This window comes from Hyperolius riggenbachi, chromosome 10, assembly GCF_040937935.1.
Source record: "Hyperolius riggenbachi isolate aHypRig1 chromosome 10, aHypRig1.pri, whole genome shotgun sequence".
NCBI lineage: Eukaryota > Metazoa > Chordata > Amphibia > Anura > Hyperoliidae > Hyperolius > Hyperolius riggenbachi.
The window spans coordinates 36,254,749-36,268,389 of record NC_090655.1 but is presented as its reverse complement, the minus strand read 5'-3'; the positions used below and the strand labels follow the sequence as shown (position 1 = coordinate 36,268,389).

The following is a 13,641-nucleotide window of genomic DNA, read 5'->3' as shown; positions in this document are numbered from 1 at the left end:
GTGACATCTCTACATCTGGCCACCTATTCTGGGGACAACTATACACATGGCTACTTATAGTGGGGACACCTATAGACCTGGCTAGCTATACTGGGGGTACTTATTTTGGGAGAACTGCTGTCAGATCTATATTTTTGGGGAACCCCTGATGCCAGATTATGTGTATTTTGGGGAACCGCTGCCAGATTGTGTATGTTGGGGGACCACTACTGCCAGATTACATGTATTTTGGGTGTTACGTGTATTTTGGATGATCCACTGCCAGGTTTCGCGTATTTTGGGGAACTGCTTCCAGATTATGTGTATGTTGGGGGAACTGCTGCTGCCAGATTGTCTATTTTGGGGGAACCACTGCCATATTATCTGTATTTTGGAGGAACCTCTGCCAGATTATGTGTATTTTTGGTGAAATGCTGTCAGATTACATCTACTTTTTGGGGATACACTACGACAGAGCTCAAACTTCCCCTGGCAGACCTTTTATACCACTGCTAAGGCCATGTATATTTGGCCCCACCCATGACCACGCTATGCTTAACCACGCCCATTTTTTGGCACGTTTTTAGGGTGAGTCCACTCACTTCTTTTTCCAGGACTAGACCCCTGCTATAAGACGCCCTTTTTCTCCCCCAAAAGAGAAGGGGGAAAAGTGCGTCTTATAGTCCGAATGTTCAACCCGAGGGCAGAGTCCGCAGCGGAAGCTTACCTATCCTGATGCGCGAACAAACCGTCTTAAGCTGCGATCATATTGCAGCATTGCACTCCATCTGCCTCCTTCTGACTGTTCGCCGGGGTCATCCACGACTTGGATGCGAGTCACTCTAATCATCCCAGTAGCAGTGAGCCGGTGAGAACAGCAGGGCATAGAGAGCACCTGTCTCCAGCCGCGATAGTATTACTTCCGTGTACTCCATCCTCCTCCCGGTTGAGCGGTGACAAGCAGGCAGAAATGATGGTGCACATGCCAGGCAGCGCTGCAAGAAAAACTCCATTAGCAGCGTGGACTTTCGGGTACACCGAGTTGGTGAGATCTCCACGCGGCTCCAACCGCTCCGATCCCCTGCCGGGACCTACCGTCAAACCTATTGCCGAGCTCATCCGCACTCCTTCCAGGATGTTAGCTGCCCGCACCAGCTCAAAGTTCCCCACTTCCGGCAGTGCGGAGACACAGGAGATATGCGGGAAAGAGGAAGAGGGAGGCCGGCGCTAATCCAGTCTTGCCCACACTTCGGATGCCGGCGTGGACTTTCAGGTGCTGTTGGCGAGATCTCCATGAGGCACATCAGCTCCGATCCCGCCTGGACCTACCGCCAAACCCACTGCGGAGCTCATCATTTTCCACCCGCACTCCTTCCGGGATGTCAGCTGCCCGCACCAGCTCAAAGTGCCACGTGCTGAGACGCAGGAAATGTGCGGTAAAGAGGAAGAGTGAGGCCGCGCTAATCCAGTCTTGCCCACACTGAGGATGCCAGCATAGCGCACCTGAGGAGATCGCTGTCATTCCCCACAGCCAGGATGATGATGACACTGCCCAGGCAGCCAGACACAGGTAGTGATAATTACCATTAACTTCAGTTGCTTTGTGCCCCACATAATGCCTGCAGCCAGAAACCAGGTTAAGGGGCACAGGATGACCCACCAAATAGAGCTGACCATACCGAAGGGGAAAGGTTAGTGTAATGTAGTAGAGGGGGCATTATAGTGTAGTGTTATGTAGTGTAGCTAGTGGGAATCAGGAGTTAGTCTAGTGTAGTGCAGTGTAACTGGGGGGAGGGGGCATCAGAGGTTAGTGAAGTGTAGGGGGGCTGGTGGGGCAGCATGGGTTAATAAAGTGTAGCGTAGTGAGATAAAGTTTTTGGGGAAAAGGTCCATAAGATGCCCCTGCAGCATAGATGCACCAGGTTTAACTTTTTCTTTTTTTTTCCTGAATTTTGCCCTCTAAACCTAGGTGCGTCTTATAGTCCGGAGCGTCTTATAGTCCGAAAAATACGGTAAGTTAATGTGATAGGCCTTGGGGAATCTTTGTGAGGGTGGTGGGTTCGGGATTGTTGGTTTGTTATTGTTGTATCATTGAAAATTTTCAATGAAAATTCACTTTAGAAAAGAAAAAACCTTCCTGTTTGTGGCACATTAGTATATGTGAGGGAGGAACCTTTTCAAGATGGGTGGTGACCATGGCGGTCATTTTGAAGTCGGCCATTTTGAATCCAACTTTTGTTTTTTCAAGTGGAAGAGGGTCATGTGACACATCAAACCTATTGGGAATTTCACACGAAAAACAATGGTGTGCTTGGTTTTAACGTAACTTTATCCATTGGCTGCTGAGTGGATCATGTGACTGTTCTAGAGCTATAGCAGGTAGCAAGTTTTCAATCACAATAATAAATTATTAGATAAACAAAGGCATAGATCACTATATTTATACAGTATAACTGTTCCTATTAGAGAGGTAAGAACATACATTTTTCTTCTTCAGGGTCTTGCGAAGTGTGCCCATTACATCTGGTTCCTGCACCCCTCGCACCTTATAGTCCTTTGTCCAATTAACCAAGACGCCCTGAAACAGAATAAACATGATAGTTAAGCAGCAGTATGGGAGATCAGAATTCAATACAAATATTATTATTACATTGGAATCTCCACCAGGGGTCAGACTATATCCTAAGGGTTAAATGACGTCTTTCCACAGTTATTCAAACACTAAGCACCTTTGTCTGCATTACAATGCATGCCACAGTAGCTGAATGACTGTCAATGAGAAAACACACACGGTGTGCAAAATTATGCTGCAGAGTTGTATGTTTTTCCTTCATGCAGTATTCGCATTTAAGTGTAAACAATCCCAATGAGGCTTCCTTTACACTACAAATTGCGATTCTGATTTTCACTTCCTATTTTCACTGGGCCAGTCACTGCACTAGATCAGTAGCAGTGCCCTATCAGATGTCACTTCTACTGATCAAGTGCAGTGACTGACCCAATGACGGTGTCATGGTCCCGCCCGCAAGACCATCGGCACCAGTTTGCAAAAGGAGCAGCGGGGGGCTGTGATTGGCCGATATGGGGTCAGCACCCTGCCTGATTGGTCGCGTGCCAAAGCTTCCCCTCTGACCTCTGGCCATGGTGATCTATCAACAGTGATGGGGTTTCACAGTTGCATGCCTCGATAAGAGGCATATATCAACACTTCACCTGCTTATGATGTCATAGGGAAGGGCGGCAGGTGCCACCAGTCGAATGAGAACAAGGATTCGGGGATGTGTGGATGAGGAGGTTTATATGTGCCAGGAAGGTAGGCGGGAGAGCAGAGGCAAGGCGCCAGGTGGCCCTGTTTTTCCACATGCCGCCTCCTACATTTTGCCGCCCATGTTCCTGTTCATGTACGAGTACAGAAGCACAAAGCCGCTGGTGCACAGAGGAAAAAGCTGTGCACAAGTGGCTGCATGCTACTGCGCAGGCATGGAACGTACTTGCACCTGCGCAATGCGGCCACGAGTGGTAGGGTGGTCACAAGAAGATATTTGACAAGGCTTGTCAAATATGTTCAGAGGGTCCCAGTGCTGACACAGCGAGGTCAAGGAGGATGGGGGAAGTTTAGAAAATATGCAGATGGTTCCAATACTGAAGTTGGTACAGTATTCATTTTTTTAGGTAGGTCGACCCATAACCCCAATATTTGATATCAGTAAATGTATATTTGTCTATATAAATTGTCTCCTTCATCAGATGATCTCTTTTGCATATATTTTACCTCGTCCAGTTTGGTCTGCTTGCATGGAAAAGAGAAGGTGAAGCCGAGAGGGAGTTTTTCAGTTATCTGTCTCTTCTTCATGAAGTCTCCCAAGCAGTCAACAACGAAGTCAAAAAGCTGTAATCACATGACATGTACCAATCCAATTAGTTTAGTGACCTGTTTTATACATCAGTGATACCTACTGAGCTACTTGACTGATTATTAAAGAGATGGATTCAGACAGTTGTCAATGGCTCACCTAATCCATTGGAGCCCGCAGTGATTAGAGACCTCTCCTATCTATCACTGCTCCCCTAGTGCCAGGTTGTGCTGATCACATCAGCAGCAAAAGCCGGCACTAGTTGAGCAGGGAAGAAGAGGAGAGATCTCTGATCGCAATGGGCTCCAATAAGTTAGGTGAGCTGTGCTGCCGCTGCTTTCGTTTATTCAAGGGGAGCGGAGGAGACATGGGAGACAGAAGGGGGACACATGGGAGACAGAAGGGGGACACATGGGAGACAGAAGGGGGACACATGGGAGACAGAAGGGGGACACATGGGAGACAGAAGGGGACACATGGGAGACAGAAGGAGGACACATTGGGGACACATGAGGTACAAGGGGGACAGAATAATTAGGGGAGAACATCTACCAGACGCTCCTGGACCATGAATGCACCAAGATTAGTATTTTTTCCCATTTTTCTGCCCTCTAAACCTAGGTGCGTTTTATGGTCCGGAGCATCTTATATGCCGAAAAATAAATGGGTAGGCTGGTTGGGACGGACAGTCCAGCCCGCATATGTTATTCTCTGTGCTCCCTCAGTGGTATCCAACCCAGCTCTGTGCATGTACCATAGAGAGCTGAATGGCTCATGTTTCCGCTGGACATTAAAATGTGGTTGTAGATATGTGTGTGTTAACAGGATTGTTATGATTGTTCCAAAATGTTCCCTCTCACCTGGTTAACACCTACAGTAGATTACTATTGAGAATGCTTGGGTCATCTATGTTCAGGTCCAGGGATGAGAGGATGAAAATCACAGTGGGTGTTTAGCAACGTATATTGGGTACAACCCAGATGTCTTGCTGATTCACAGATGCTCTGACCCAGTCATCTGGTTATCTTAGCTTGGGTGTTGTCAAACTTGCTCAGGTTCTTCTACTTCAGGATTATGCAAATATGCAAACCAATCAAATCCTGCTGAGTTTAATTTCTATTGGTCCACTTTCAAGCTGCAAAAATTTGCATACAAACTTTGCATAATCCTGCAACTCAAAATTTGTCTGCATCCATAGCCGGCCTTTGACCTGAGCGACCGGAGCAGTCGCTTAGGGCGCCGGCTTCCAAGGGGGCGCCTATAGCTGCTTGCCTATACTGAGGGCACCTACACCTGATTTCCTATACTGGGGGCACCTATAGCTGGCTACCTTTACTTAGGGCACTAAAACCTGGCTACCTACACTGGAGGCACCTACGCCTGGCTACCTATGGGGGGGATGGAGAACTTCAACTGAATTCCTATACTGGAGGCACCTATGCTTGGCAACCTATATTGAGGGCTACCTACACATGAGATCCTATACTGGGGGCACCTATACCTGGCTACCTACCTATACTGAGTCTGAGGGCGTTTTTTTGGGAGGGCACATTGCGGCTATAACGCGTGGTTCAAATTGTCAGTGCTCTGCTATCATTCTAAATGGGGGGGGGGGGGGGGGCTAAATGTCCCAGTGATTATTTTTAATAAAATTCCTAAAAGGTTCTAGCTTTTATTTTTAAGTGTTCAGGATAATGCACCCTTTCACTCCATTCGTGGTCATTAATAGTATTTTTTTCTATTATACATATGTGACGTGTCACGGAGATCTGAGCATTTGTGTCACAACGTCAAAAAGGTTGGGAACCGCTGCCCTAGGAGATCTCTCAGGAGAAAAGGTGAATTGCATATGGGCCTGTGCATGTGTGTGAGTGTGCGTGTGTGTGCGCGCATGCGTGAAGAGGATGAAGGGGGGAGGGGCACAAAAATCAGGTTTCGCTCAGGGCGCTGTGAAACCTAAGACCAGCCCTGTCTGCATCTCATTGACTATCCCTACTTATACTTACCTGCACTGCCTTTGTCAAACACATTTCCTTTAAGAACAGACTGTTTACTTGCTGCTTACCTTACCCCACCATTTGACAGGTGTCATGGCAGGTTAAATTGTGTGCTTGCGAGGCATGTCGGCCCCCCCATCTGCTGGCCACCGAGCACCTCCCAGCTGAAAATTAATGCAAATGAATGGCAGCATTTATATTACCATGCCTGACAGTGTTTGATATGCAGTGCGGGTACCTGCCAGAAACGTGTGTGTTAGTGAGCAGGGACGGTTCTAGACTTTTTGTTGCCTGATGCAAACGTGATATGAATATCAATGGCTTTCACAGCATCTGTTGATGGCTAAGCTTGTGGCTGATTTATATATGCAATAAAAAGATGCTTGTAAGCAGAACGAACTCTGGTGGCCCAACTTACTTCTGTTTTACTTCCAGTAATGATTTCGCTGGGCGTTGGGTAGAACTGACTGTCCATTTTCACATTCTGTGTCCCATCTTCAGACACTTTGACCCTCAAGACTCTAAACTTGGATCCACCTAGATCAAGGGCAAGGAAGTCTCCCTTTTCTGCAATACACATCACAGCGATCAATGAAACGAAGATCATTAATAAACACCATAATGTTGAATCTATCTGCAAAAACAGTAAGGTAAAATTGGGATATGAAAAAGTTCGGTTGACAGGTTTTGCAGGCTACAACTGCAACTGACAACTCCAAATGTAGATTCAGTGAGGATGCCTGCAGCACACCATGGTAAAATAAAATCCAGAAACTTTTACGGTTATGACCTGTTCCTGAACATACACAATCGTACTTACTCCTCTAAAAGCGTTACCTTGTGTCCTATAGTATTTTGTATCTACAACCCGTATTCTTGAATCGGGCACAGAGACAGATCTGGCGCCGATCCCTGCATACAGCTAAGGGTTAAAGAGACTCTGTAACAAAATTTTCAGCCTTATTTCTTCTATCCTATAAGTTCCTATACCTGTTCTAATGTGGTCTGGATTACTGCTGCCTTTTTTCTAGTTGCACTGTCTCTAATATATCTAATCTTCTTTTCTTTGTCAAACTTTGTCGACCCAGGGAGGAAGTGGCTGCCTCTGCTGTGATAGGAACAAGTTACTGTACAGTCTTACTGCAGCCTTTCCTAGCTGCACAGTGGCTGTATTATCTCTGTTATATAATCTAATCTTCTTTCCTTTGTCAGCTCAGGCAGGATTGTGCTGCTCTGCTGTGATAGGTAGAAGTTATACACACCCTCTCCACGCCCCCTGCATGCTCTGTATGAGTCACAGACTGAGCTTCTCTCAGCCTATCACATGCTGGTTTGCAGCCATGTTTTTTGTTTGTAAATACTGCCTAAAACTGGCAATTACAAGCCAGGATTGCAGCAGGGAGTGGCAGAAGCAGCAAAGAGGGGCGCAGAAGAACATAATGAATAGAATGGTATGCTTTTCATTGTAAGAATTTTAGAGTACAGATTCTCTTTAAGTTACAGTGTTCTCAGTGTGTTAAAATAGTTACAGTCGTGCGCTGACTCGCACGTGGTGGCAAGCATTTGAATTGCATGTGTGTGGTGAATTCTTTGGAGACAGAACGCTCCTCTCAGCTAGTCGGTTCATAGATTGCGAATCCACATATGGGCATCTATGTGCAAAGCGACAGCGAGACCGAGTTTCTGACTCTGTGCGATTGACCCAATCAAGGATCGGCCCTTGCGGTTCTTTTATTTAGCATATCCAACAGACAGAAAGGAAGCTGACGCATCTCAGACACACATGTCCTTAGTCATACTGCTGCCATAAAACATCCCCGACTACCAAGAAAAAAAAGTCATAAATTTAGGGTTAGATAAGAATGTCATTCACAGCACTGGAGTTGATCTGACAAGTGGAGTGGAGGGGGAAAGGAAACTAAAACTCACCGAACATAAATAAATTCTGTCTGCTCTCTAATGTAAACCCCTGCCACTTCTCACAGCAGCTTGCATATCCATCATACAGAGGACGTGATCCTCAGGCAACAGCAGAGCACTGTAGCAAGGGAGTAAGGGAAATGCAATAGTCGGTAACTTTGGAATTCAGGCTTCAGAGCAAAGCAGGGCGGCTGCGCTGTGGACCAGCCAGGAGAGATGATTTACTTTGACATGTGACCTTTTATCTCTCCAAGTCCTGCTGCCCTTCTGAGTTCATCTGATTTTAGTGCCCAAGGCCATGGACTTTGTGGCCTTCCCAGAAATCTGGCCCTGTGGAGGGCTTGCCAGGCACCACCGGTAAAGCTAGGTTTGGAGCGATCTCCCTGCTTGTTCCTTCAAATTTAGACTGCCAAATTAAATAGACTAACACATTACGCACGGATTAAAACTTGGAGTAAAAAGAGCCATCTGCCTAAAATATATTTGTGACTTGAGTAACTGCAGGTAGAATTACTATGCAGTTTCCCAACTCCATGGAGACTCACGTTTCGTGTTGTATTTCTCATAGTGAAACATATATAAAAATACCAACAGGGAACATGAGATTCCATTGCAATGACTATGGCAGGTTTAAATGAAAAAGGTAATTTTAGTGCAAGATCTCAGTTTGGAACAGGTATTATACTGTTGCATTGGCACAAGTATCATTATTGGTGCACTAATAACAATGGTTAGGGTTACTGAAGTCAGTGCCTGTAATTAAAGGACATCCGAGGTGAAAATAAGCTGATAAGATAAACAATTGTATCGATCCTCCCCCTCCAAAAAATACTTTTTAGGATATCCCAGAGTTTTATTTTATATTTAAATCTACCTTTTGCATTTCTACTTTTTTATTGTCTCTACTCAATGATACACGGAATGAACTATGCCAGAGCTCAAATCTATGAACTAATGACCCTTTTTATCTCTTTCCTGCTCTCAGAAGCAATTTACCGACAGGAAAGTGTTTTATGGCTATAATTTCTTATCAGTGAGGGTTACACTATAGTCCAACCCAGTCCCGACCTGAACAAAAACTGTCACTTGTATAGCTGATTATTAAATCTTTCAGGCAGGGAATAAAAAAGGAACACAGCATAGTTATTAATAAGCTTGGCACTGTACATACACATGTCTATCTCATCGTGTCACATGTCACCTCGGTTGTCCTTTAAGGATAGGTTTGGGCATCAATATGGAGGGGTCAGAGGCATTAGGGAAAGGGGTGGTTAGGCTTCAATGAAGGGATACGATGACTGACATGTTTATTTCCTTTTAAATAATGCATGTTGCCTGGCTGTCCTGCTGATCCTTTGCCTCTATTACTTAAAACCATAGACCCTAAACAAGCATGCAGATCAGATGTCTACTGCACATGCGCAAGTACACCTGTGCAGTAAGAAGAACCGCTTATTCTTGAGCAGGTTTGTGTTATTGTGGTAGCCTCTGGACAATCTGGAGTCTACCCTTTTCTTAGGTTAAGTATCTGTTTTTTCTTTCACTTTTGGTTTGTAACTTGCACTTGACATTCAACACTAATATATAAATGTTACTTGAGTTGTTACTACAGGGGAGCAGCCACTGCAAATGCAGGGGTCCCAGCAGGGCCGGGCCGAGGCATAGGCTGGAGAGGCTCCAGCCTCAGTGCGCAGTGTAGGAGGGGGCGCACAATTCATTCAGCTGTCATTCTTAATTGTGTTTGAAGCAGAAAGAAATCAGAAAAGGGGATAAATGGCAGTGACTGCAAGCCAGATAACTACATATTAAGGTGTTGGGGAGGTTGTGGGCCCTGTGGCGCCTTTTAGTCTAATAGCAATCAGTGTGTGATGGCTGGGGCGGCAGGGATGGAGGGGCGCACTTTGGTGTCTCAGCCTTGGGTGCTGGAGGACCTTGTCCCGCCTCTGGGTCCCAGAGCTGTAAGGGGGGCCCCCAACTACTACTTTACTTTCTCTGAAAAATGGGCCTATCCTTCATATCGGTTGTTTTTGTGACTACTCTTGTTATGGGTGTGAAGATTACGATGTCCACACTTGTTTCATGGCTCTTGCAAGATGGGCCTGTGTTTCATAAATACAAGAGATAAGAAAACCACCTACCGGATCCATCAGGAGTTGACCGGACATAGGTTGGCAACATCTTCACTGCTGCAGTTGGGTTTGTATCTCTCTTCAGGCCTTTCTCCATCTCAGCACTGAAGCGAGCCATGATGTCCAGTAAAGTTTCATCTGGCAGACGCATGTGGTACAGAAACCGATCAACCTGCAAAAAGCACAAGAAAAAGTTGCTGTACATGGATATTACACGTGAAAGAGAGGGCTGCACATGAAATGGGAGAGGGGCTGCTGTACATGGATATTATACATGGAAGAGAGGGCTGCACATGGAATGGGAGAGGGGCTGCTGTACATGGATATTATACATGGAAGAGTGGGCTGCACATGGAATGGGAGGAGCGCTGCAGTACATGGATGATACACATGGGAGAGGGGGCTGCACATGGAATGGGAGAGGGGCTGCTGTACATGGATGATACACATGGAAGAGAGTGCTGCACATGGAATGGGAGGGGCTGCTGTACATGGATATTGCACATGGAACAGAGGGCTGCACATGGAATGGGAGAGGGGCTGCTGTACATGGATATTATACATGGAACAGAGGGCTGCACATGGAATGGGAAAAGGGGTGCTGTACATGGATATTGTACATGGAACAGAGGGCTGCACATGGAATGGGAGGGGGCTGCTGTACATTGATATTACATACGGAAGAGAGGGCTGCCCATGGAATGGGAGAGGGGCTGCTGTACATGGATATTTTACGCAAAAGAGAGTGCTGCACATGGAACGGGATGAGGGCTGTTGTACATGGATATTACACAGGAGAGAGGGCTGCACATGGAATGGGAGAGGGGCTGCTGTACATGGATATTACACATGGAAGAGAGAGCTGCACATGGAATGGGAGAGGGGCTGCTGTACATGGATATTATACATGGAAGAGAGTGCTGCACATGGAATGGGAGAGGGGCTGCTGTACATAGACATTTTACGCGAAAGAGAGTGCTGCACATGGAACGGGATGAGGGCTGTTGTACATGAATATTGCACAGGAGCGAGGGCTGCACATGGAATGGGAGAGGGGCTGCTGTACATGGATATTATACATGGAAGAGAGGGCTGCACATGGAATGGGAGAGGGGCTGCTGTACATGGATATTATACATGGAAGAGAGGGCTGCACATGGAATGGGAGAGGGGCTGCTGTACATGGATATTACACAGGAGAGAGGGCTGCCCATGGAATGGGAGAGGGGCTGCTGTACATGGATATTTTACGCAAAAGAGAGTGCTGCGCATGGAACGGGATGAGGGCTGTTGTACATGGATATTACACAGGAGAGAGGGCTGCACATGGAATGGGAGAGGGGCTGCTGTACATGGATATTATACATGGAAGAGAGAGCTGCACATGGAATGGGAGAGGGGCTGCTGTACATGGATATTACACAGGAGAGAGGGCTGCACATGGAATGGGAGAGGGCCTACAATACATGGATGTTACACATGGAAGAGAGGGCTGCACATGGAACGGGATGAGGGCTGTTGTACCTGGATATTACACAGGAGAGAGGGCTGCACATGCAGTGGGAGGGAATTTGTGATACATAGATGTATGACCAATGGCCCTATGTATTACCATTGCCTGCAATGCCTTCGGTTAAAATGGCCCTGAGGAAGAGCATTTTATTGGCTCATTTCAAAGCTGCAGACAGTCTCCATAAAAATTACATACAATCCAAAACTATGACCTCTGACTGTGAGAGCTGGTTAGGGAACATGGGGTGCTGCTAAGGTTTTCGTGGCCTCAAGCAGCACATTATTTGTAGCTTTCCTTCCAGTCAGCAGCAACTTCTCTTGTAATAATAGATAGCCAAAGGTGCCCCCCACCCCTTCAAAAAAAAAAAAAGAAAAAAGAAAAGAAAAAAAAAGAAAAAAAAAAGAAAAAGATGAAGCCTAACAGTTTAGGTATACCTTCAGTATAGGTAGCAAAGGTGTCACCCCTATTATAGGTAGCCAAGTTGTATCCTCAGTATAGTTAGTCACCCCAGGACAGGTTGCCAAAGGCATACCTCAACCCCTGCTGCATCCTCCCCCCCCCCCCCCCACACACCATATATGGGGCATTCGTATCAGTGGGGATATGTAGCTCCCTGCTGCCTCCCCCCCCCATAGGGCATTCGTGTAAGTGGGAATATGTAGCCTCTCCCTCCCCCCCCCCCCCCACACACACACCATATGTAGGGCATTCATGTCAGTGGGGATATGTAGCTTCCTGCTGCCTCTCCCCTCCCCCCCAACAGTCATAGACCTGAAGATCAGCAGCGGCTTGCAGAGAACAGAGCAGCGCACAGTAACCATGTGACACATTTCACATGTAGGAAGTGAGCAATGACCTCACTTCTGTATCTGAAGTGTACCCCATGGTCACTGTGCCGCTCTCCCCTCTGTTCGCATTGCCGTTAATCTGAGGTCTGTGTGAATGAGGGGGTGACAGTTACAGCCATACGTGTCACAGACAGGGCGGCCTTGGCAGCATGAGCGGCCCCTGCCATGGGTGAGGCCCCAAGCGGGTGCTTGGTTCACCTGGTTCTTGTAGCACCCATTAGGGAAAAGCACTGCGTCTAGCCCCTCGGTTAGCTAGGCCAAGACCAGTGATGTGCCAGGCTTAGAACATGGTTTCCTGTGAACAATGGTAGACTTGTCTCAGCCAGGCATGAAGTGTCATGCAGGCTTGTTCTCCACGGATTAATCACAAGTAACCACGGTGGTTACTCTTGATTCAAATTAGCTCTAATTGACGCAGCTGAGCAGCTAGATGCGGTGGGGTTAATTACCCAGAATGCCGCTCTCTGCCCAGCGTTTCAACGAGGTGCAAGCGTTCGAATGGACGCCTTGCAAGCCTCGCTATGGAGCACTTCATCCTTCAAGCCGGAAGGAGGAAGTGCTCCATAGCGAGGCTTGCAACGTGTCCATTCAGACGCTTGCACCTCGTTGAAATGCTGGGCGGAGAGCAGCGTTCTGGGCAATTAACCCCGCCGCATCTAGCCGCTCAGCTGCGGCAATTAGAGCTAATTTGAATCACGAGTAACCACCGTGGTTACTCGTGAATAATCTGTGGAGAGCAAGCCTGGTGTCATGATCCAAACTCTTTAAAGAGACTCTGAAGCGAGAATAAATCTCGCTTCAGAGCTCATAGTTAGCAGGGGCACGTGCCGCTAAACGGGGGTCCCTTCACCCCCAAACCCCCCACTGCGACACTTGGTCGCAGGCTTGGTCGCTCCTGGAGGCAGGGCTAACGGCTGCAGCCCTGCCTCCATTCGCGTCTATCAGCCGCGCATCGCCGCCTCTCCCCCGCCCCTCTCAGTGAAGGAAGACTGAGAGGGGCGGGGGAGAGGCGGAGATACGCGCTGACAGACACGCGTGGGGCAGGGCTGCGGCGGTTAGCCCTGCCCCAACCAGGAAGCGCTCCCCCGCATTACGGAGGGAATTTGGGGGGACAGGGACCCTCGTTAAGCCGCGGGATAGCGGCGGTTTAGCGTCTGCTATATATGAGTTCTGAAGCGAGATTTATTCTCGCTTCAGACTCTCTTTAAAGAGAGTCTGAAGCCTCCCCAAAACACTGTTTTTACTTTACAATCTTGTTAAGCATTAATGCCCTACCTGAAACGCCGTATCCCCGCGGCTGAACTCCCAATTAATCCCCCCGAAATCTCCTGGGGAAGATTCGGGGCTCCTTCCGTGTAGAGGCAGAGCTTTGGTCAGTAGCTCTGCCTCCAGTCCAATAAA

At 47.4% G+C, this 13,641-nt stretch overlaps 1 protein-coding gene across 2 annotated transcripts in view; it reads right to left on the bottom strand.

The window, feature by feature from the left end:
- The window catches only part of LOC137536357 (hexokinase HKDC1-like), a 108,325-nt gene that overhangs the window by 81,686 nt on the left and 12,998 nt on the right, over positions 1-13,641 (bottom strand). For both annotated transcript variants that reach the window (XM_068258538.1, XM_068258539.1), the window contains exons 2-5: positions 9,889-10,051; positions 6,249-6,397; positions 3,752-3,868; positions 2,462-2,557 (exon numbers count right to left, since the gene is read on the bottom strand). In XM_068258538.1, the coding sequence (XP_068114639.1) occupies positions 2,462-2,557; positions 3,752-3,868; positions 6,249-6,397; positions 9,889-10,051 (525 nt within the window). The remainder of the gene's footprint in view (positions 1-2,461; positions 2,558-3,751; positions 3,869-6,248; positions 6,398-9,888; positions 10,052-13,641) is intronic.